Source organism: Anabrus simplex, chromosome 2, assembly GCF_040414725.1.
Source record: "Anabrus simplex isolate iqAnaSimp1 chromosome 2, ASM4041472v1, whole genome shotgun sequence".
NCBI classification, from domain to species: domain Eukaryota; kingdom Metazoa; phylum Arthropoda; class Insecta; order Orthoptera; family Tettigoniidae; genus Anabrus; species Anabrus simplex.
The window spans coordinates 991,506,369-991,532,399 of NC_090266.1; the positions used below are offsets into that span (position 1 = coordinate 991,506,369).

At 36.8% G+C, this 26,031-nt stretch overlaps 1 protein-coding gene across 1 annotated transcript in view; it reads right to left on the bottom strand.

Moving 5' to 3' along the window:
• Positions 1-3,265: 3,265 nt before the first annotated feature.
• The window catches only part of RhoGAP19D (Rho GTPase activating protein at 19D), a 528,281-nt gene continuing 505,515 nt past the window's right edge, over positions 3,266-26,031 (bottom strand). Inside the window, exons 33-34 of the mRNA XM_068226072.1 lie at positions 19,103-19,410; positions 3,266-4,555 (exon numbers count right to left, since the gene is read on the bottom strand). Coding sequence (XP_068082173.1) covers positions 3,641-4,555; positions 19,103-19,410 — 1,223 coding nt within the window. The 3' untranslated portion in view covers positions 3,266-3,640. The remainder of the gene's footprint in view (positions 4,556-19,102; positions 19,411-26,031) is intronic.

Here is a 26,031-nt window from a genome sequence, read left to right on the forward strand (position 1 = left end):
CCTCAAATACCTTACACACACTGTACATAAAGTGTTTCGATGACAGCCAACATTTCAGACTGGGAGCATACAACAAAATCACTAATTAATATATTTTTAATACAAAAGAAAAGAGGCTTATATTTCTGTTAGCATCAACAAAGTAATGAATCTTGAGGAAAGTGTTATTCAAGACATACGACAATTTTGTGAAAGTCTTAATTTCATTGTCGTATGGAAAAGGACAGCTTATAAACAATACAAGAGTACTGACCTAGCATACCGCTACAGAACTCTTTTTAACTATTTGTTTTACGTCAAAACTAACAGACAGGTCTTATAGCAACAATGGAATATGACAGAGCTATGACTGGGAAGGAAGCAACATCGCCTTAATTAATGTACAGCTTCAGCATTTGCCTGGATTGAAAATAAGAAACCATCTTCAGGGCTGCTGTCCGTCAGAAAGCAAATTTCAGGTCCTCAGCCATGAAAATAAATTCAAGGAATCTCCTTTGAGAATTAACACTGATTATGATAATTGTAAAGTCCAACTCGTTGGCTCAATGGTCAGCCTACTGGCCTTCGGTTCAGAGGGTCCCGGGTTTGATTCCCAGCCGGGTCAGGGATTTTAACCTTCATTGGTTAATTCCAGTAGCTAGGGGGCTGGGTGTTTGTGCTGTCCCCAACATCCCTGCAAAACAAAAAACACACACACACACAAAACTATCCTCCAGCACAATAACATGCAGTTACCTACACATGGCAGATGCCGCCCACCCTCATCGGAGGGTCTGCCTTACAAGGGATGCACTCTGCTAGAAATAGCCACATGAAATAAATTTATGTTTGTAAAAGACATCAAATAGTTTTCTTAGAGAAATGTTTGTTCAAGAAGAGGTCTTGGTAGAAAGACACAGCTGAAGTCTAACTTTATTTGATTTCCTTTATTGTGCTCTATAACGACATCTTTAACATTCTCCTTTTGACAGTTTTGTTTCTAGTCCTTGACTGTTAATGATTACAGCATGTCCTAACATTTCAGGGGGACTTAAAAGGACCACAGGTTATATAAAGTAAAGAGTCTGCATCAAATCAGATGTTCTTTTATTTACAATGAAATATTGCAATGATACCATACACGTAAAATACCGTACTTTTATTTTTATAGTAAATGTTCATTTTGCTATGTCTCTTTACATTCATACTCCATTATAAAGTAACAAAACAACAATTCACCATACCTTTCAACCCTATTAAGAAAAAAATATTGAAATCCTTTTAATAAAAGGTCAACATATCAGCAATTGCTCTCTCAAAAGCACCACATGGGTTGTGATGATGTGTGGTAAAACCGCCAACTACTAAGAAAGAGATAGAACAGCCAGATATATTTTCTTACTTTGGACGGCCCATTCGAAAAAAGAAAAAAAAAAAAAGAAAAAAAAAAAAAAAAAGAAAGAAAGAAACTGAATCGCAAGTATCCTGATTGATCACCTTCCTTCGATATTGAATTTATGGCGACATCACCACTTATGCTTACCTGGTAAATTTGTCTGGAAAATGGCTGAAGCAGTATCAAATACAGATTAGCAACTTCATAAAAATTAAGGGTTTACCAACATCTTCCTCAGGCTCGTGCATTATATTATGTCAAATCCTATTTGGATGGAAAAGTCTACCAATGAGGTTTTGAATTCTCGTAAGATAAATCTGTATAATTCATGATATGTACATCCTATATAGCAAATAAGTAGCTGTCCTCTTCAGAATCATTTTTTACATATATTTCCCACTGTACACATTCATCATTATAACTAGTCCTTTTATTCTACATTTTTAGCACTTATGAAATATTGTACAATTTTATAGTTGAAAAAAATGTTGCACAATAGTACAGACGAAGTTCACTTAAGAATGTACTTCAAATCTCAATAAAATAATGGTACAACCAACATGGTTGTCGCATCTCTTTTTTATCCATTTCATCTATATAACACTTAAAACATCTGTATATTCATTTACAAATTTGAAACTATATGAAAAATAATCTGCTTTAATAATTATGAATTGCACATGTGATGTAATGAAAAAAGTACTTTCTCAATAAATAAGTTCAAAAATCAAAATATGGTTATCTTGTATCACAAATAATTACTCGCTATACATTTGCATATGAACAGATGGAGTTCAGTAAATATACAATTTTATCACAATTCACAAATATATAAGGCTTAAATAAGATCAGTATTTATGCAACATGTACTTCACTCAGCAATCACAGTATCACTTTCCTTATATTTTGTCAGATCTGTACATATATCTTCACTTACTGTTTCTATTTCTTTTTAACTTTGTTGTTACACAAACCAGAACAAAAAAATTACCTGTCTTAATTAGCAGAAGGAAGCAATGAATCTATCCTTTTTTCCAAAATTAAACAATTTAAAACATTCAGAAGATTGCCTTTATTAAAAACTAGCACTTGTATGACCAGTCCAATTATTCTCTCTCCCCCTCCAAACTTAAAATTAATTTATTTCTTAATACCTTCACTTGAAGTCTGGGCTACAACTGTATCGAGTGGTTGACTAGAAATTAATTTAGACCCTAACTTGCTAATTATACTTATTGTTAGAGGACTGCTTTTTTAAAAAATCACTAATGCCCTGGATGCTAATTTAAAGAAAACTAAAAATCAGGAAATATAAGAAATTGTAAGACTTTTTTTTTACACTATCCATTAAAATTGCTTTAAGAACATAGATCTGTAAAGAAAATGCTAACGATCCCTTTCACTTCTTCGATACTGAAAGTCTATTAGTTTCGAAGTTTACAAAGCAAAGCATATTTAACAGTGAACATTAATGCACAATATTCTTTATTTCACTTGTTCTCATTATTATACTACATGTGAAGAACCGACAATATAACATTTATTAAAATAATGCTCGTGTAGATATTTCAAGCCCTCACACTAAATGCTTCCTTTTCAACATTGATTGTAAAATAACATTCCTAAAACTTTACAAGCTAAACAAGTATTAAAATTGAGTACAAGGAGGGGAGAATAATCTACCAAATTCATTTAAGTTACTGCAATTTTACAGCTCCATCAAATTACTTCCTTCAACAAAACATCAAAAATCACAGAGAATGCTCCAAGCCAAGGAAATGTAAGACAATACAGGCATTGACTTACAATCATAAAAAGGATTTAGCAATACTGTAGTTTTTTGAAAATTTTAAGAATTTGTATATAAAATCTCTAAATCAATCATATAACAATACATTGTGTAAGCGTAACAGTATGTTGATACATGGTGAAATATGATTCCATGCCCCACTGCATGTGTAAGTAAAGTGAAAAAGTAGTGTCAATCGTATGCAACATAGACATTCAATATCTAAGAAGTCGCAGAAAATAAAGTCTTTATCAAGAAACCTCCAATTCATCTTATTTGCAAAACAGTACATTTGTAGCCGTAAGAAATATATGAATCTAAAAATTATAGTCAATAACTTAGAAGAGAAAATTTATGTCTTTTTACCTACAAATATCTTGCCAGCATTTCAAAAAATAGTCTTAAGAGGACTATGCACATGCATTAAGAGACATACAATGGTTCAAGACTATTATCTTTGGTTGGCACTCACATTTTCACACGTGAGATTCTAGAGGGACTTTGAAAACTCTCGATGCAAGGTTAGGGTCTGGAAGGCTACGAGGACGTGCTGTGCTTGAAGTGATATGCGGTCTGAGTTCTGCCATGATTCCTCCACTCCCCAGCATTCTTATCTCGACAAGAAATCGCTCGCGTACCATATTACCCCCAAATCTGGATGAGCTAAGATCAGGAGAACTGGTTCGAAGACATTGTCTTTCCTTATTTATAGCTGAAGCAGCTTCCATTTCATCCTGCTGTTGCTGCTGGAGCCTATTGTCCAGCCAATTGAGTTTGTCGAAGTCCTTGGTTCCACCAACTGTATGGCGACGTTTGATGGATCGTTCGGGCATACCGTTCTTACGTTTAAGTTTAGTAAGATTAATTGCCATATTCTCCTTCTCTTTGTTGTACCCACGGTTACTACTTCGAATACCAGAACTCAATAACAAATCCTGCTTGCGTTTACTATTGTTTGATTCAGTTTTCTCAGTTTTTGTCAAAGAATCTGATCTCTTTAATTTTGTATTGGAAGGTGAATCAGCCCGTTCTGTCTTGGTGAGAGACTCTGAGCGTCTTAATTTTGTGTTAGAACTTGGCAACTTTTCTGCTTTAGTTAAAGATTCCGATCTCCTAAGTTTGGAATTGTTGTAAGTTGTTTCTTCCTTTTCAGCCTTTGAAGTATTCTCTGAATGTTTCTGTTTTGTACTATTTGCAATAGATTCAGTTTTATTAATTTTAGCAAGAGTATCAATGTTTTTAAATTTTATACAAGGGCTTTCCTTGCCTTCCACATCTGCATCATAGTTCATATCGTTATCTGCCAATGTAACATGTGAATCTCCCCATTCTTTGTTATCCTCTTGAGTTCTGTCGTTCGTCAACTCCTCTCCTTTGCTGTCACCTAACTCCTGAAAATAAACAAGAAACATTAAGAAAAGTACTAGAAGAAAGTTTCAAATAAATTAAAACCTTAAATTGCAACAATGTGATTTTTAAAATATTTTTAATGTGACTTAATGAATTTGAAGAGGTCTAGCTGAAAACAATTTTTGTTTCAGCTTGTATGGCTTAATTGTTATTCATAAATTGTATATGACAAACTGGGAAGTTTTCATATTAACACTGCAAGCAAGTGGATACTGAAAGGCATGGCTACTATCCAATCACAAGAATGAAAAAACATGAAGTTTGGAAAAGAATGCATACAAATGAAAATTCAAGATGAAGTTAAAAAAAAAATTGATGGAAATAACAACTGTAAGAATCTGAAGGTTGTTAGTTTTTTTTCCCCACCGGTGTCTGGCTGGCTATTTTGATTCTGTACTTAACATCCCTTTGGCATGTACCGGTACTATACGAACTCTACTTAACCTTATAAGCTGAAAGTCTAATTCAAGAAGAAATATTTTGAATGTCAAACATCAGGTAGGATGGCGATTAAAGAAGGAAGCATTGCTAGAAAGATAGATTTAACATTTCAATGAGAATTTAAATGTTGGTATAGGTCATGAAAACAAATCCTTACAAGAAATCTCTGTCAGTGAGATTAAACATAAGTGCCAACAGTACGTGATACTAAGAATATGTATGATTTGTAAAATGAAATCAAGATTCTGGAAGAAGAGAATAAACAGAATTATGAGACCAATCAATCCTAAGGTAAATACAGAAGCTGATAACAAAAGTACTACCTATGAAAACATTGAAGAGGTCAGTATGTTACAGTACATTCAATTTTTAAAATCAGTGAAAAATGAGATGTGAAAGTAGTACGAGTAACTTTAATGAAGGTTTTCAGCAAAATATTCTGCACAACATTAAGCAAAATACATTCATACAATTTAAGCTGAGAATACATCATAGTGGATTTCAGTAAAATAAAAATAATAAAAAGCAGCTGAATGCTAAGACAATGATTCTATGAACACAACACAGACTTCATTTTTTCATTCATTTATCTTAAGACTTTCAATGGTGTCTATAGGTAAGAATCGCACGAGTACTGAATAAATTACGAATTTGTACTTATCTGAAATGAAAATGAAGGATACGACGTCCAAGGTAAACAACAGATCAATAATACGGTAATAATAGTAATAATAATATTGGCTTTACGTCCCCCTAAACTTTTACGGTTTTCGGAGATGCCAAAGTGTCGGAATTTGGTCCCGCAGGAGTTCTTTTACGTGCCAGGCTGATGTATTCAAACACTTTCAATTACCTCCCGACTGAGCCAGGATCTAACCTGCCAAGCTGGGGTCAGAAGGCCAGCGCCCCAACCATCTGAGCCACTCAGCCCGACAACAATAGGTTACAAGAGAAGCAGGGTGATATTCTTCCTGAAACTATTTTATGTAGCATCACACAGACTTGTAAACAAGACTGACCAGGAGTTAATATTTATGAAATTCAGCCTGGTACCATAAAGTGATGTAAAACAAATTAATTACACTATCCAGCACGATTTTTTGCGGCAAAGCATCTGATACGTGATTTTAACTAAATAAGGTTCTATTGTATCACATCTAGTTTCCGTGTTATTTGCCATTTACTGTCTGAAAAATGTGTCATTGCGGCACAGTGCTGCTTTGTGATAACAGCGAATCGGCTGTTGTTAGAGTGGCCGTGGTTTACTTTATCAATGCTGCGTATGTTTGTCAATTCAAACCTCCTCCACCGACTACTGTATGTCCCCTCCATTGAATTAGTCAGGTAACAGAGTCTATTTTTAGCTTGTGGTAGTGGCAATGCAGTTGCGTCGTGAGTGTGGCGGAAGTCTGACCTTTTCATACTGTGTTGTGTTGCAAAAATGGCAAGTGCGTCAGGAATTAGAAGATTATGTGCGAATAAGCTAGGCTCATTCTGTTACATGTGTGGGTGTTATATTATGAAGGGACAGAGCAGGCCAATAACTGCATCAGTGAAACGTTTATATTATGCATATTTTAAGGTAAAATTAGGAGACTTGGACAAGTTGTGGGCTCCCCACGTAATTTGTAAAACGTGCCTAGAAAACCTACGACAGTGGAGCATTGGGAAACGTAAGGCCCTTTGATTTGGGATAGGAATGGTTTGGCATGAGCCCCAGGACCATACCAGGGTCTGTTACTTTTGCCCGTGTAAAGTAGCAGGATTCAATAAGAGAAACAAGGACAGTATTGTGTACCCAAATTTGAAGTCCACGACGAGACCTGTTCCTCACGGACCGGAAATTCCTCCTCCTACCAGTTTACTTGACTCTGACGGTTCCTCAAATTCTGATAACGAGCAAGTTGATATGGATTTTTTCACCTGCCGCAGATGCAGTAGGTCCACAATTGTTTAAACAGTCGGAGTTGAGTGATCTGATACGAGAACTTGGTCTCACGAAGGATAAAAGTGAACTGCTAGGGTCACGATTGAAAGAAAACAAAAACTTTCTTGTGCCTGGAACTACCTTTTCTTGTTATAGACAGAGATAAGGAGTTCAGGAAGTATTTCTAGAAGAAAGATGATCTGACCTACTGCTATGACATTCCAAGATTGATAGAACAGCTAGGGAGGGATTACAACCCTGAAGAATGGAGATTGTTTGTGGATTCCTCTAAGAGGAGCTTAAAGGCTGTACTCCTTCATAATGTAAACATTCCAGCTTCAATTCCTGTGACACATTCCATTTCACTAAAAGAAAATTATATCACAATGCAAGCTGTTTTAGATAAAATCAAATATCATGAGTACTGGTGTGTGGTATTCTATTAGGACAACAAGCAGGCTACACTAAATTCCCTTGTTATTTATGTGAATGGGACAGAAAAGCTAGGGACACACACTGGTCTACATCTTCCTGGCCCAAGAAACAAGTTTTGAAGCCTGGTGTGAAAAATGTTACAAATGCTGCCTTAGTTGATCCACAAAAATTATTTTGCCACCGCCACACATCAAACTGGGAATCATGAAGCAGTTCATTAAGGCCTTGGAAAACAGTAGCTCCTGTTTCAAGTACATTGCAAGCAAGTTTCCACATTTATCTGATGCAAAAGTCATGGAAGGCATCTTTAATGGACCACAAATTAGAAAGCTTCTGAAAGACAGAAACTTTGAACAGACTATGAATGCCGTGGAACTTGCTGCATGGAATTCAATGACGTCATAATGAAGTTCCTAGGAAATGTAAAGGATATACAATACAAAACAACAGTGAAAACGATGTTGGATGATATGAAAGAGTTGGGGTGTAGAATGAGTCTGAAACTGCACTTCCTTCATTCTCATCTTGATCACTTTCCGGAAAATCTTGGGGCTGTTAGTGAAGAGATTTATTTATTTATTTATTTATTTATTTATTCATGAAGCACAAGATACAGCTACACTGAGCAAATTTCACTTGCAATGTCAACAGACTATTTAACAAACGTAAACTTTCATAATAAAATATAACAAACATAACAAAATATACCAAGATCAGGTACACAGCCTACTAATAACAACTGTCCAAATCGAAAACCGCAAGAATGTCCATATTCATAGCCAAGTCGTCGTGGGTCAAGATGGCGGTATAATCCCTTCACATCAACTTATCATCAAAGAGGCAGTAAGGAGATACCAGGGGAGGTGAGATGAACCAATGATGGCCAACTACTGTTGGTGTTTGAAAAGATAAGAGGAACTTGATGCAGTTAGACGCTGGGCAGCCAAGCGTTCATTCCAAAGAGACATCTAGGCCTGTTAAAGTTTATTTAAATCAATCAATACTGATCTGAATTTAGGGCAGTTGCCCAGATGGCAGGTTCCCTATCTGCTGTTTTCCTAGCCTTTTCTTAAATGATTTCAAAGAGATTGGAAATTTATTGAACATCTCCCTTGGTAAGTTATTCCAATCCCTAACTCCCCTTCCTATAAATGAATATTTGCCCCAATTTGTCCTCTTGAATTCCAACTTTATCTTCATATTGTGATCTTCCCCACTTTTAAAGATGCCACTCGAACTTATTCGTCTACTAATGTCATTCCACGCCATCTCTCCGCTGACAGCTCGGTCCATTCCATACATACCACTTAGTCGACCAGCTCGTCTTCTTTCCCCCAATTCTTCCCAGCCCAAACTCTGCAACATTTTTGTAACGCTACTCTTTTGTTGGAAATCACCCAGAACAAATCGAGCTGCATTTCTTTGGATTTTTACCAGTTCTTGAATCAGGTAATCCTGGTGAGGGTCCCATACACTGGAACCATACTCTAGTTGGGGTCTTACCAGAGACTTATATGCCCTCTCCTTTACAGCCTTACTACAACCCCTAAACACCCTCATAATCATGTGCAGAGATCTGTACCCTTTATTCACAATCCCACTTACGTGATTACCACAATGATTATCTTTCCTTTTATTAACACCTAGATACTTACAATGATCCCCAAAAGGAACTTTCACCCCATCAACACAGTAATTAAAACTGAGAGGACTTTTCCTATTTGTGAAACTCAGAACCTGACTTTTAACCTGCTGTCCATCTCAGAACATTATCGAGATCACGTTGCAGTTGCTCACAATCTTGTAACTTATTTATTACTCTATACAGAATAACATCATCTGCAAAAAGCCTTACCTCTTATTCCACTTCTTTACTCATATCATTTATATATATACTAGCAAGATACCCGTGCTTCGCTACGGTAATATACTGAAATTTATAATTGAATGCTTATCGTTTTATATACAACACGCCGATATTCGTGATCTGACTCGTTTACTGAGAGATTACGGCAACGTTCCTCCCATTTTTCAATCTTTCTTTCCAGCAATCGATTTCGTATTTCCCGGGCTAGGTCCAGGTATTCCACCCGGTCAGTTGGGTTCCTAAATCTTTGCCATGCTTTCCTATAAGCATTTTTAATGTGGATCAAATCCTTGAGGAGATCCGGCGTGGTGTCCTCTTGGGTGCCTTGGCGGTACTGAACCGGCGGCCGGACTGCAATCGTAGTCATTACCCGTCCAGGACCCGTTTCCAGCACGGTCCGCACATGTTGACGACGGTCCAGGATATTATTATTATTATTATTATTATTATTATTATTATTATTATTATTATTATTATTGATGTTCTGGACCCCACAGCAATATGCAAGACCGCTACTTGGCGGTAAAATACATCTGCTGCCATTGTCATTGCTAACAATGTGACCAGCACCATTGTTGAGCGTAGGCAAGTGTGCGGAATTTCTGGCGATACGAATGACATACCTCCGTGTATTATTGACCTTATTATAGAGGTGAACAATTTGACGGCCAATCTCATTCCTATCGTTTATTTCAAATGTGTTTAAATTTTTATTTATATGCCAGGAGAATCTACTCTAATTTAAGAACGTTCTCCGAAGGAAAATATGGCTGTTGAAAAAGAACCCAGGAAAGATTAAAAATGATCGGTTTATGATCAGAATAAGTACATCGCAAGTCTACAGCCTGTTTCCTATCATTTGACAGGATCAGTGATGGAATGAATAAAGCCCCATCTAGCGGCGACAATAGGAATTGTGCCGGCTGCCGAAGCTCCCCTCTGGGGCAATGATCGGTGAGTGACAAATGAAATGAAATATTGGACAGTGTTGCTGGAATGAATGATGACAGGGAAAGCCGGAGTATCCGGAGAAAAACCTGTCCCGCCTCCATTTTGTCCAGCACGAATCTCACATGGAGTGACCGGGATTTGAAACACGGAACCCAGCTGTGAGAGGCCGGCGCGCTGCCGACTGAGCAACGGAGGCTCCTTATAAGTACATTACGAACAGTAAAATCAATTGGTCTCACCTCCTTTTACACCCCACCGCCGTTAAGTTTATTTACCCCCACCCTCCAAAAAATTAAAAGAAGGCGTGTTTCTTTATGTTTAAAGGAGATTCCAAATATCAATGTTCACGTTTATTACCTTCAGTTTTGAGATATAACTATCCCCTTAAAAATAATTCACGTTTTTAACTTCCTTCCACACTCCCCCCCCCCGCCCCCTCCCTCACAAAGTGATATTAAAGCAAAAAATACTTGTTCCTTTAATAGTAAAGGATCTTCTAAATACCAATTATCACCACTCTAACCTCTTCAGTTTTTGATTTATGTGTCCTCATGAAAGGAATTCAACTCCTTTTCACTCCCGCCCCCCCCCCAAGATTGTTTCCCCCCAAAACGCGCTTTTCTTTGTTTTTAAAGGAGATAAAAATACCAATTTTCACGTCTGTAACAACTTTATTTTTTATTAGATGTATGTATTCTCATACAATTTAGTCAATTAATTTTTTCTATCCTTTAACACTCCAAATCCCCTTCATTGGATTTTCCGAGAATACGTGTTTGTTTACTTTTAAAGCAGATTCCAAAAATAAAATTTCACGTGTGTAACATCTTCATTTTTGAGATATCAGTAGCCTAATTAAAAGAATTCAACACCATTTTCAGTCACTTTTACCCCCCACCCCCCACTACCCAAGTTGTATTTCCGAAAACTAAAAATACACTTTTCTTTATTTTTAATAGGATAAAAAAATGACCATTTTTCACTTCTGTACATGGTAAGTTTTTTGAGATATACTGTAGAAATTCTCATTTTAAAATTTCACCCCATTTTAGTTCCCCTTAAGTGGAGTTCCCAAAGACAAATCACCTATGTTTCTTTACACTTGCAGGAGGTTCCAAATACCCACTATTTACGTCTGTAACATTTTACGCTTCTCAGATATTCTGTAGATTTAGTCTTTCAAAAATTCACCCCAATTTGCCACTCCTGTTTAACCGCCATTAATTGAATTTCCCAAAAGCAAAAATATACGTGTTTCTATATTTTTAAAGGAGATCCCATTTACAAATTTTCAGTTCTGTAATATCTTCAGTTTCTGGGATATATGTATCCTCATTAAAGGCATTCAACCAATTATTCACCCTTTTACACCCCTCCTATTGGGATTTAGAGAAAACAAAGAAATACGTGTTCCTTTATTTTTAAGGGAGATTCTAAACACCAATTTTTACATCTGTAAACGTTTAAAGTTTTAAGATGTAGACACACTCATTTTAAAAATTCACCCCCCTTTCACCCCCCCATTATTTGGATTTTCCAAAAACGAAAAAATACCTGTTTCTTTATTTTTAAAGTAGATCCCAAACACCAATTTTCAGGTCTGTAATATCTTCAGGTTCTGAAATATAAGTAGCCTCATTAAAGGCATTTAACCTATTTTTCACCCTTTTTCACCCTTCCTATTAGGATTTTCCGAAAACAAAAAAGGACGTGTTTCTTTATTTTTAAAGGAGATTTCTAAATACCAAATTTTACATCTATAAACTTTAAAAGTTTTGAGATATAGATACACTCATTTTAAAAATGTCATCCCCCTTTTCACCCCCCATTATTTGGATTTTTCCAAAACGAAAAAATACCTGTTTCTTTATTTTTAAAGTAGATCCCAAATACCAATTTTCAGGTCTGTAATATATTCAGTTTCTAAGATATAAGTATTCTCTTTAAAGGCATCCGAACCCGTTTTTCACCCCTTTTCACCCCTCCTATTGGGATTTTCCGCAAACAAAAAAAATACGTGTTCCTTTATTTTTAATGAAGATTCTCAATACCAATTTTTTACATCTCTAAACTTTAAAACTTTTGAGATATAGATGCACTCATTTTAAAAATTCACCCCCCTTTTCACCCTCGCATTAGTTGGATTTTCCAAAAACAAAAAAAATTGTGTTTCTTTATTTTTGAAAGCGATCAAAAGTACCAATTTTGAGGTCTGTAATATCTTCAGTTTCTGAGATATATGTATTCTCTTTAAAGGCATTCAACACATTTTTCACCCCTTTTCACCCCTCCTATTGGGATTTTCCGAAAACAAAAAAATATGTGTTCCTTTATTTTTAATGAAGATTCTAAATACTAATTTTTACATCTCTAACTTTAAAACTTTTGAGATATAGATGCACTCATTTTAAAAATCCACCCCCCCTTTCACCCTCGCATTAATTGGATTTTCCAAAAACAAAAAAATTTGTGTTTCTTTATTTTTCACAGCGATCAAAAGTACCAATTTTTAGGTCTGTAATATCTTCAGTTTCTGAGATATAAGTAGCGTATCCGCATTAAAGGTATTCAACCCCTTTTTCACCCTTTTTCACCCCTTCTATTGGGATTGTCTGAAAACAAAAAAATACGTGTTTCCTTATTTTTAAAGAAGATTCTAAATACCAATTTTCACATCTGTAAACGTTTAAAGTTTTGAGATATAGACACACTCATTTTAAAATTTCACCCCCCTTTTCACCCCCTTAGCGACGGAATATCCAAAAATCCTCTCTTAGCGAGCACCTACATCTCAATATGAATCTATGCCCAAAATTTCATTTCTTTATGTCCAGTAGTTTTGGCTCGGCGATGATGAATCAGTCAGTCAGTCAGTCAGTCAGTCAGGACAAGCTACTTTATATATATAGATAAGAAAACAAAGGTCCAATAATACTGCCCTGAGGAATTCCCCTCTTAATTATTACAGGGTAAGATAAAGCTTCGCCTACTCTAATTCTTTGAGATCTATTTTCTAAAAATATAGCAACCCATTCAGTCACTCTTTTGTCTAGTCGAACTGCGCTCATTGTTGCCAGTGGTCTCCCAATCAAATGCCTTAGACAGGTCAATCGCGATATAGTCCATTTGACCTCCTGAATCCAAGATATCTGCTATATCTTGCTGGAATCCTACAAAAGTTGAGCTTCAGTGGAATAACCTTTCCTAAAACCGAACTGCCTTCTATCTAACCAATTATTAATTTTGCAAACATGTCTAATATAATCAGAAAGAATGCCTTCCCAAAGTTTGCATGCAACGCATATCAAACTTACTGGCCTGTAATTTTCAGCTTTATGTCTAACACCCGTTCCTTTATACACAGGGGCTACTATAGCAACTCTCCATTCATTTGGCATAGCTCCTTCAACCGAACGATAATCAAATAAGTACTTCAGATATGGTACTATACCCCAACCCATTGTCTTTAGTATATCCCCTGAAACCTCATCAATTCCAGCTGCTTTTCTAGTTTTCAACTTTTGTATCTTATTGTAAATGTCATTGTTATTATATGTAAATTTTAATACTTCTTTAGCATTAGTCTTCTCCTCTATCTGGACATTATCCTTGTAATCAACAATCTTTACATACTGCTGACTGAATACTTCTGGCTTTTGAAGATCCTCACATACACACTCCCCTTGTTCATTAATTATTCCTGGAATGTCCTTCTTGGAACCTGTTGCTGCCTTAATATACCTATACATACCCTTCCATTTTTCATTAAAATTTGTATGACTGCCAATTATGCTTGCCATCATGTTATCCTTAGCTGCCTTCTTTGCTAGATTCAATTTCACCGGGCGAGTTGGCCGTGCGCGTAGAGGCGCGCGGCTGTGAGCTTGCATCCGGGAGATAGTAGGTTCGAATCCCACTATCGGCAGCCCTGAAAATGGTTTTCCGTGGTTTCCCATTTTCACACCAGGCAAATGCTGGGGCTGTACCTTAATTAAGGCCACGGCCGCTTCCTTCCAACTCCTAGGCCGTTCCTATCCCATCGTCGCCATAAGACCTATCTGTGTCGGTGCGACGTAAAGCCCCTAGCAAAAAAAAAAAGATTCAATTTCCTAGGAAGTTCCTTCAATTTCTCCTTACTTCCATTTATGAATTCATAAAGATACTGAATAAAAGTTGCATTGTTTGCTAGTAAATCACATTTAATTGTCAACATAAATTGCTTTCATTGCCTCAGATTTGTTTGTTTATGTGTTTTTGTGCAAATCAGCATTATATTACAATAAATGCTAAATATTTCATTGTAATTTTATACTCAATGATCATTCATTTTATATAATAATTCAAGACAATATTCAACTATTTCAAAATATATATAATACAAAAAATTACAAATATTTCCAAAATTTTCAACATTTTACAGTACTTTTTATATGCAATATTCAGGTCTATCTCTTATTTTGATAAACCTGTTGTGAGAAAATGTGACAAGATATGTAGAAACGGAAAACGGATTCGTGTTCAGCAACCCAAAATTAGTTAAAATCACCTATCACACCTCTTGTCGCAATAAAAAAAATATTTAAAAAAGCTTGAAAATGCTCATTTGTGTTATCAATATCTTTAATTTAAATAACATTTAATCTGAATTCTAATTTTTTTGAAAATTTGTTTTTATTAACAATAGCTTATGAATGGTTCACTGGAGCCACTTGTTCCAGCATTGCTGATCTGGGAGCGCATACCACTAATGTATCAACGAGAGCTTTCCCACAAGTTTGTATGACACAGAAATGTGGGGATTTCAGAAATGTGCTCTCACATTCAGTGCTGAAGTCAGCGGAGGCGAGATAGGTTTTTCTCCGGGTACTCTGGTTTTCCCTGTCATCTTTCATTCCAGCAACACACTCCAATATTTGATTTCAACTGTCATTCATTAATCATTGGCCCAGGAGTGCGACAGGCTTTGGCACCTGGCACAATTCCTATCCTCGCCGCAAGATGGAGGGCTTCATTCATTCCACTCCTGACCCGATCAAATGACTGGAAACAGGCTGTGGATTTTCATTTTTTCTAAAGTCAGGAGAAGAAAAAGAATTACCTCAGCAGTAAGAAAGGTTTTCTAGGGTAATGACACTGTATATCAAATGGTTAATATCTTTTCAACTAACATCTTAACTTTACTTTTTACTGGACATGAAGTGCAGTTGTAAAATCGTAACTGATTGTCCACTGAGTCAATACACAACATACGAGTTACAGATACCCTTGAATAGCTCACATTTATTTCTTTCAGATATCAGACTGAGGATATTGAGTAGGATTTCTTTAGATCAAACAGTAAGATTTTAATTATTGACTACATGAATGAATTCATACATTTGTTAAAATGAGTAAAATACCAAACCTTGGAGAAAAACAAGAAGAAATACAATAACCACGAGTAAAAGCAAAAGCAAGCAAAATCATTTCTGTACAGGCCATGAAGGCCCTTTGAGGAGCCTTCCACTACCCATAACCTAGGGTTAGAGTGGTTAGGTCTATGTCTGGCTACCTTTGCCCCCTGAGAATTAACCTGGTACTCATTTTTGGTATAAGCTGAGCAAACCTCAGGGCCAACTTTTCACAAATGGAAATCTCATTTCTAATTTTTTTAACTTCAAATTCATGCCCTTTCAAGTAAACAGAACATGCCTATCACCTCTGCTAGGCAGCCCCTGCATTAATTATGAACACCACATCATTAAAGTATAAAAAAGGAATAATGGATAGTATACTTTTCTGTACAGATTCAGGTTTAACCACAATTCACCTTCGGAAGCATATAAACAAATAGATAGTACTGCTTTTAGTTTTCTTCAATTCTTTCCAGTACTTTCTTGAAATTTTTAAAATTCTAATTTGATGAAGCTTCTAGGATGCTTTGTCAGATTTGTTTTCTTCTCTAAATCACAATTTTTTATTCTCTGCCCCCCTCCCATTTATTTCCATATTCTTATGAACTACTTTCAGGGAATAGTTTCACTTTAAACAGAAGTCTCTGTATCTTGTGTTGTATGAATGTACAGTATTTTAACACTTCTCCAACAAGCACACACATCTTCGATATCATTCAGCTCTTCTTGTAATGAAGATACTACTCTACTTATCTACATATATAAAAGCAAAATACCACTCACTGATCACTGTATCTCCAGATCCAAAAGACCTAGAAAGCTGAAATTAGGAACACGTGTTCATCATTCGCCCTGGAGCTGCACTAAGAAAGCATTTTTCAAAATTCAGCTTCTGTCCCAGATTTTGCTACAATAGCATAAGCTTACGTACGCAAAAATTAAATTTGTCGTATGAGGATGAGACAAAGCTCATTTTAAATCTTATGTCGCCGGGAACAAATCTTGTTATGTCAATATGGGCCTTAAAACCAACTCTTTGAGATATTGGTACCATACTACACTGCTCTACAGTTAAAATTGCTGGAGAGCACATGTTAACAAACCCACGAATGAGGCGATCAGCCTTCTGCTTAAGCAGATTCCCTAAGACATGCAGAGAGATTGCTGGAAGAAAATATTCTGTGAGTGAGGTTTATGGTACACATCTTAACTTCTTGTTTTCTGTTATTCTTAATACTTTACACCTTTTGAGACTCATTTTGGTCACAACGCCATAGGTCTATCAGGTTTTCCTTTCTGTTTATCTACAGCATCTTATATGCTGTAATTCCTGTTTCCCATAGATGACTTTCTTTCTGTAATAGGATTCGTTAGGCACGGAGCTCATTGCTATTGGTGACATAATTGTACCTCACAGTGTTGTACCTACGATGGGAGTCGGCTCCTATTTTTTTCTATTCCCAATCTTACTTTAATGTACGGCACTGACTCACTGGTGCCTCGGTGTCGTACAGCACATTCATAACAACTGGCAACAGTTTCAAGTGTTAACTATGATGCTATGAGGATACTCATACAGAACCATGGCCAAGTACTACAGGTCCCTTCCCACCTCATACGTCACCCACTGCAAAATTGTGGCTGCTGATGAAATATACCCTTATCATCTTGAGGTGTATCTGAAGAGAATATAATAATAAAGCCTGAAGAGCCTGTTGAGGGAAGGGCCATTTTACGTTTTACGTTTCTGGTCCTAAGATGTCATTGCATATTGAACCCCTCGTAACTCAATACGTCCCTCGTCAATAACCACCTAATATTGGTAACCCTGTCCTTACATCACTTAATGTAATCAGCCCTGCTAGTATTTTCATCCAGTGCATTGCCAATGACAAAATAGATAATGAATTTCCTTTTACTGATTATCATCCTGTTTCTAAATATAAGCATCTTTCTTTTGTGCCTGATGATCATCTAAATTCTCCCTCTTACTCAAAAAGTAGTTCAAGAGCTCCATCATCCAATGAAAAAAAAAATAGAGGAAAAAAGCACTGTGCTAAATTAAATGACAGATGGTATCATTCAGCGAGAGAATTTCACTGACTTGTTGCAGGAGGCAAGGGGCCTGCCATTATAATGAAAAGTTCCAAACTTCAATGTGACTGGAAGTAGGAATGGGGGCCCTGCTTTCATAATGAACATTCCCCAATTAGAATGTGACTGGCAGTAGACAAGGAGGCCTCCCATTGTAAAGAAAACTTTCCAAACCGGACTTTTATTTGGGAAACTACGTATGGTGACCACCCCATGGTGTTTCATGGGTAACACCAAGAGCAAAGCAATCTAATAAAATCTTACACAATGTTTATAGTACTTTACCTGGAAGTCCGTATACAATGTAGAATTCTGTAGTGAAGCACATATACAGAGACAGTTCCAGTATAATTCTCTTATGTTTTTGACAGACTAAAGAACCTAACAGTTACAAAATTTAGAAAAAGCTTCTAGGGTTTCAAGAACTTTTAGAAATTTCATGCTGGTAAAGTAATTTTGGCCTTTTAAACTTCCACCCCATTTCCAAATTATGGTGCCAGGAACCCCTGTCGTAGGCAAAGAAACACACTCCAGATGCTCATGTCAATTGTTTTCTTTTTTAAATCACTATTTTGTATTCTCTGCCCTTCCTCTCCTACCTATCCCATTTACTCTAATTCACAACATTAGGATCTAGGGGAAAGAGGCCCTAAAAGCAAATGGAACTTTTCATGTCACCTTGTTCTAAACTTTCAAACTTTAACAAGATTGAAAACCTGACCTTGGTTACTAATTTTCTCATCCTACCAAGTGTTCTCCCAGGAATACTTCCAACATCCACATCAGCTAGCTGCACAAGAAAAGAGGTAAACTGTACATTGTCCACTTTGTGGATCAATGGTAATGTGCCAGCCTGTGATGGCATCAAATCAAGATATCTACACAAGGTAGCTTAAGCCAAACAACAATTATATCATTATTATTTGGTAGTACGGTAACATTCTCTTGCAGTACTTTAAGAGAGAGATGGTTCCTATGCCCATCAAGAAAGATAAGTGAATGGAAGCTGAAGTTCTTTTTTCTCTCAAGCCACACTGGAGAATTTTGAAGACAGACAGACAGACAAGAAAAAACCATTGGAGGTTTCATCTAGCTATTTTCTGTGGTCTCATAGAGCCACGGCCCTGGTTAGTTGTATGTTGCTATATACAATGATAGTTTGGAAACAGTGACTGTCACCATGGGAGTTCCCAAGCACTGTTAATGCTTTCCATTTCTTTAGACATTGCTCCCCGCTGATAGCAAGATAACTTTCCTAGCACCTTGTGAAAAAGAGAGAGACTGTTTCATCTGAAATGAAGATTCTATTGCAGTCCTCCACCACAGACTTCGTTCTTTCAGCTTCTAAGTACACCCTAACAAGTTAGTTAAACTAAAGAAATCCTCATTCACTGATGGGTTAGAACAAAATGCAACTTACCAGTGGCAGCTCCACTCCATTTTGTCGCTCTAAGAGCAAGCTTCTTCCACGATGAAGGCTGGGGTCTCTGAACAAGGCAGAAGTTGATGAAAGCCCCTTTTTATTTGGGATGCCCACTGAAGGCACCTGAGATTTATTTATGGCAGGCTCTAACACTTGCATATCCTCTCTATCAGCAGTCTCTTGTAGCATCACATCTCCCAGTGGCTTTCCTGAGGCTGATGAACAGGGAACAGTCGACGAAGTATACAGAAGGGATTTCAGTTTTCGGTCAAATGTGGAGGTCAGGCTAGCCAAAAGGTCACTTCCTGTAGACAGAATATCCAAAAATCCATCACAAACTAATATAAATATTAATCCTCTTATTTCCACTTCCATTACTGTTGAATGTAAGATCAGGATAAAAACTGAAAATATTCCCTTTACTTAAAACTGTTGAAGGAAATATTATATCAAAGGTATTTTAACAATCCTTCAATTGACTTATCTTAGCTTGCATTCTCTTCACATGTAAGTACACAATAATTCTCCATTTACAGCAATAAAACGATTACAAATAAATCTAATAAGCACTAAAACTTAAAAATAGTGCCTGTAAACCAATCATGTGTCAAACACAAGTAGCAGTAATAATTAAAAAAAAAAGACATGCACCATGTGAAAATCAATGTTAACAGCAGGCTACACCTGGAAACAGTACATACAAGTTCCATTCAAACAGTCGCACACAATTAGAAGAGAGGTAAGTAAGTACCTGCACACACAAAGTTTTATGTTATATGGAAGCATGAAACAATGTTAATGTTCTAAAAGACTTGTCTTTGTAATGTCAATACATGTCAATACGGATAAAACATGAAGTTCTGAACTTACGTCTGTGTAATGATTTAAAGTTTAAAGGACAGGTGTTAACAAAACACTGAATATTAGTTTTGAGCATACATGGTAGATCTATTGGTCACATGTCGTCGCACTGCAGATTTTGGAAATGATTCACACAAACAATACAATTCCTGTAGTGTAAAATGAAAAAGCAACTCAATCTGTGCCTTTATTTTTCTATTTCAAGTATACTGGAAATCAACTTTTAGTTTATGGACATTTCAAACACACAAGGATGAGAATCCTCATTAGACGCAATATGCAATACATAAGCAATTATCACTTATCAAGGTACTAAACCAATGTTTCATATATACTGTGTGAAATGAAGAAGAAAAGACCACTGAAATATGTGAACATTAAAATTAAAACCTAGAACTTATTGGGAATATTTGAAAATTGACATAGTTCCAAGATTCCATAGATGATTATTATTATTATTATTATTATTATTATTATTATTATTATTATTATTATTATTATTATTATTATTATATTATTAAAAATAAATGAAAAAAAAAAAAAGTTTGTGTAGCAAAACTGAAAACACAGATACACTGAGTTAACACAAAATTACTGCAAAAAGACCAGTGATGGCCAACACTAATTTAAGACTAATGATCAACTAAAGAACTGTATCATAATGCATCATACCATATTTCCCAAATACTGTAGGCACCAAAAACAATGTACATTAATATTCTCCTGAGCAGCGAAATTTGTCATCAAGAAGAATTCAAAGTCCTTTATTAAGTGAAATGAACAATTTCTCACATTTAAGCATGACACACACTACCACCATGAAGTTTTGTTGCAAGGCTATCTTGTACCAATAATATCAAGTTATAAGAAATGTAAGTAGTAAAATAAAGAAAGTCTAGCATCATCCCTTTTATCATTATTATTATTATAAGATGTGGGTCATTTTGTAAGTGAAGAAGATCTATTGACCTCAAGTCACCATCAGCCCGACAGGAAATCACAATGACAGAAGCGGAGTGAACGTCTAATATACATAGCAGCTACATATACCCACTAGCACTACTATATTGGTTATGAACAATCTTTACTGATCAGTTAACAGCATATATAATTTTCAAATCCACAGAACCTACATCTAGATGAAAAGTTGTATTATTTTCAATTTGCTTTACGTCACAGCGACACAGATCTTATTGCTATGATAGGATAGGAAAGGCCTGGTGCAAAAATGGCACACCACAGAAAACCATCTTCAGGGCTGCTGACAGTGGGGTTCGAACCTACAACCTCCTGGTGCAAGCTCACAGCTGAGCGCCCCTAACCGCACGGCTAACTCGCCCGGTGAAAATATAATACAGTAAAACCTTGATTATCCGTTCTAATGCTCAGGAAGGGGAGAACGGTTAATAAAAAACCCGGATAATCCATAACCTTAAAATGCAGTGCATTAAACCCTCTTTAAAACCAAAATGTAGTCAAAACTACAATACATACTTAATATTCACCTAAATTACCAGCAGACCATAAATAATTTACTTGGTGTCATTTAAGCTGCTTTAAAAAAATCCATTACTTTTTTTTTTTTGCACTCTCCAACAACTTATTTTCTTCTTTATGTCCATTCTGAGCTTTCTAATTACAAGAATGTCTGAAAAATCCATATCGTCCTCTTGCTCCAAGAATTCCACTAATGTTTCAGCCAACTCCAGTGCGGACTGAAGCAGTATGAGATTGTAACGCACTCTTCTTCCCCATCCCCCTCCCTTTCACTAGTCACTGCAGCTGACTGCTGAGTTCCCGTTCGTGTTTTTATTTACTATTTCGTCATCAGTTAAAATGTTATGCCCAGGCAATACATCATCAGTATGAAGCCACTCCTCAATGTTCCTTTCATCCACTTCTCCAAAATGAATGCTACTTTCAATATTCTTCAGGATATCTTTGATCATCAATCCCTCACTTTCATCAGTGAACCCATGAAGATCGTCGGCGAGCTCTTCGACATCAACATACAATTTTCTTCACGATCGAGTGATATTCTGAGTGGTTACTAGATCCCAAGATTTCTGGGCAAGATAAAGCGCTTCTTTAAGACTGAGTTTTTTCCAGAACTCAAACATCGATGTTTCTTTGGAAAGTAAAAGGCCTAGCAATTCCCACTTATAATGCACCTTAAAGGTTGCGATGCCGCCTTGGTCCATCGGCTGACTTAATGAAGTTACATTAGGTGGCAAATTCTTTTTTCCCACGGCACCTAACGTCCTTGAAAGGGCCTTGGCCTACCCAGCGACCGCTGCTCAGCCCGAAGGCCTGCAGTTTACGAGGGGTCATGTGGTCAGCATGACTCATCCTCTCGGCCATTATTCTGGGCTTTCAAGACCGGACCGCCACCTCACCGTCAGATAGCTCCTCAATTCTAATCACGTAGGCTGAGTGGACCTCAAACCAGCCCTCAGGTCGAGAGAAAAATCCTTGACCTGGCCGGGAATCGAACCCGGGGCCTCCGGGCGAGAGGCAGGTGCGCTACCCCTACACCACGGGGCCGGCATTAGGTGGCAAGTAGGAAACAAAAATGTTTCCATCTTCTGATTTCAACTCTGTATCAACAGGGTGAGAGGGTGCATTATCAAGAAAAAGGTGGCCTTTAGTGGCAAGCCTTTGAATGCCAAGAAATCTCGAACCCAGGGAACGAACTTATTATTGAACCAAGTCCTGAAAATATCGCGTGTCATCCATGCAGATTTGTTGACAATCTACTGGGGAATATTTCATCACTGTTCCTTTGAAAGAACGTGGATTTTTTGCTTTACCAGCAACAGCTAATTTTAATTTATGGTCACCACTAGTGTTCGCACAGCACAAGATGGAAACGCGCTCTTAACTAGATTTGTGACCAAGAGCTGATTTCTCTTCAGCAGCTGCTAGTGTTTTACTGGGTAAGCACTTCCAATAAAGTCCAGTTTCATCGGCATTGTACACTTGACTTGGAACGAAATTGTATCTCTCAATTATGTGCTTGAACTCGTACACTGCTGTCACCACTTAGTTTTTCTCCTTCGATGTTAAATTCTCAAATGCCATGTCTGTCCTTAAATCTCTGTAGCCAACCATTGGATGCTGGTAAGGACCCTGAGAGCCCCGTCTTTTTGTGAAAAATTTGTGCCTCCCTTGTATCATAGGACCACTAATATGTACACTTTCGCCTCTCTTTTGCTGAAACCACGTGAATAACGCAGCATCCGGTTCTTTTAAAGATAATGCTTTCATCGTGTTTCTTTTAGCGAGTCCATGCGAACTGTCAGAACTCACTGCAAACTGCAATACTTTGTCTTTATTCTTTACAAGGTCCCGCACTGTTGTCACACCCACACCGAACTCCAATGCTAAATTTGAGACTAGTTCACCTTTCTTTAACCGTTCGATTATATTAACTTTATTTTGTATTGTTAAAAGCTACACGTTTTCTTTTTACTGCATATTTCTATCTCAACATTTCTCAGCTGTTAGAACGGAAAATAAATGTTCAACTTTATCAGTCACTCTCATATTTCCTTACTATGCATTACAGTACAGAATGTAGTCTACCTGTCCACTAATAGCGGAGGTTGACTATGACTGACCGCTGGGCTGGTTTCCAATTTCTGTGCATTGTGAAATATTTACGATGCAGTAGCCTGTGGTGAAAATATTTAACCTTGACAGAGAAGATATGAAAGATCTACGTACGGTACTCCGAGATTTTACATGCTACCAAATAAGTTGTAGGTATGTAGGTATCATTCTGAAGTAGAAATGACCCACCATACCGTACTCTACGCTCCGTGGGCTGGGAGGGGGCACATTACAGTATATTATTCGTCAACAATGGAATGGATAATAAAGTTTGGGACTGTTGAATTTGAACAGCACCCCTCTTCTTTCGTAACAGTTAAAAGTTACATAATTTTACACAACTTAAAATTACGTAGTAAAAAAAAAAAAAGTATGAAGTCATGTCTCCAGTGTCGATTGCTGGTCTATGCGCATGTACGTACGTTATGATCGTGGACTCAGCAATCGTAGAGTCTATGTACAGTCGCTCCAAAACAGAATACTGTATCAAGATATCTTGACGTCAAGAGCCAGGCTGAGTGGCTTAGATGGTTGAGGCGATGGCCTTGTGATCCCAATTTGGCAGGTTCGATCCTAGCTCAGTCCCGTGGTATTTGAAGGTGCTCAAATGCATCAGCCTCATGTCGATAGATTTATTGGCACGTAAAAGAACTCCTGCAAGACAAAATTTAGGCACCTCGGCGTCTCTGAGAACCATCAAAGTGGTTAGGGGATGTAAAACCATTATTATTATTATTATTATTATTATTACTGACATAAAGAGTATGTTTATTCAGTTTTGGAGTGACTGTACATTGCTTTTTAAAAAAATCAAGATTTTTATTGGAGACTGATAATCCGCAGAACGGTTAATCGAGGGACGACGGATAATCGAGGCTTTACTGTATTATGCCTTTTTCTACACTACTCACAGGTTGTTATATGGAATTGTATCTTCCATGCATTCTAAATCTACATTTATAGGTATTTTGTATAGATCCATTGCACCTATCAAGAAGGAAACGATTTCTTTAAATATAAATAACTGACAAGACCTTAGATGAGTATGTATATGAAGTGGACTACACAAGTGATAGAAAAATGATACAGTTAGGGACAGAGAATGGAATAAAGGATTTCATACAATTGCATGCATCCCAGACTGGATGCAAAGAAGATGATATGGACAAATACCTGGAGACACTGGAGAGAGAAATAAAGGATGAGGAAGTGACTCATGAGGCTTTAATGCAATGATGGGATGAAACAAAGGAATGGAAGAAGTAATTGTCCTTTTTTGGATATGTAAAGAGGAATGAAGTGGGAGAGCAGTGAGTGGATTTTTGTGTGAGGAATGGGTTAAGTGTGGGCAATATGTGGTTCAGGAAGAAAAATAATAGAAGGATTACAAGATATGGATGGGGAAACAGAAGGACAAAATATTAATTGATTACTTCTTGGTGGAATTAGCAATTTGTAGACAGTCGTTAGATGTAACAGCCTTGCCAGAAGTAGCCTTTGATGGAGGTTATGGAGTAGTGGTAGCAAGAATGAAAGGAGGGAAAATAGTGAAAATGAAGGAAATAAGAGAGAAAATATAAAATTATGGAAATTAAAAGATATGGAAGTAAAAGAAAATTTTGAATATAAACTGAAACAACACAAACTCAGAACTGAGGTGGAGAGTGTGGAAGTGAAATGCAACACGTTCTAGAAGGCATTTGTAACCTGTGCAGAGAGTGCTTATGGCAGAAGAATTGAAAGAATAAAAGGCAGACACACCCCATGGTGGAATGAGAGAGTAAAGAGAGCAGTAAAAAAACGAGAAGAAAGCATGGCAAGTATGGAATAAAGATAAAACAGAAGGAAGTATCAGGAAATGAAAAGAAGGTACAAGAAAGTAGTAAGTAAAGAAAAGCTGGAGGGATTTACACGAGAATTAGAAGAGAATGTGTACAGCAGTAAAAGGATGCTATATGGATATGTAAAAAGGAAGAGAAACGGCAAAGTCTACACAAAACAGGTGAAAAGGGGAGAAGGAGAGAATAATACAACCAGAGGAGATAAGAAAAGATGGAAAGATTACTTTGGTGAACTGCTGAATGTGAGAAGGTTTACAGATGAGATGGTACAGGTACAGTGTGAGGAGATAGAATCCAAGAGTAAAATCACAATTGAAGAGGTGGGAACTGCTGTCAAATGAATGAAAGTGAAAAAAAGCAGCAGGATTGGATGAGCTGTGTGTGGAAATGACAAAAGCAGCAGGACCTGTTGGTCTACAATGGTTGTATAGACCATTTAGATATATTTGGAAAGAAAAATCTGTACCAAATGAGTGGAGTAAAGGAGTGAGAAGAAAGGCAGAATGTCAACTACAAGAAGAGCAATATGGCTTTTGAAATCAAAGATCAGCAACACTATATCCCATCTACAGTATGAGGCAATTAATGGAAAATCATTAGGAGTACAGAGGA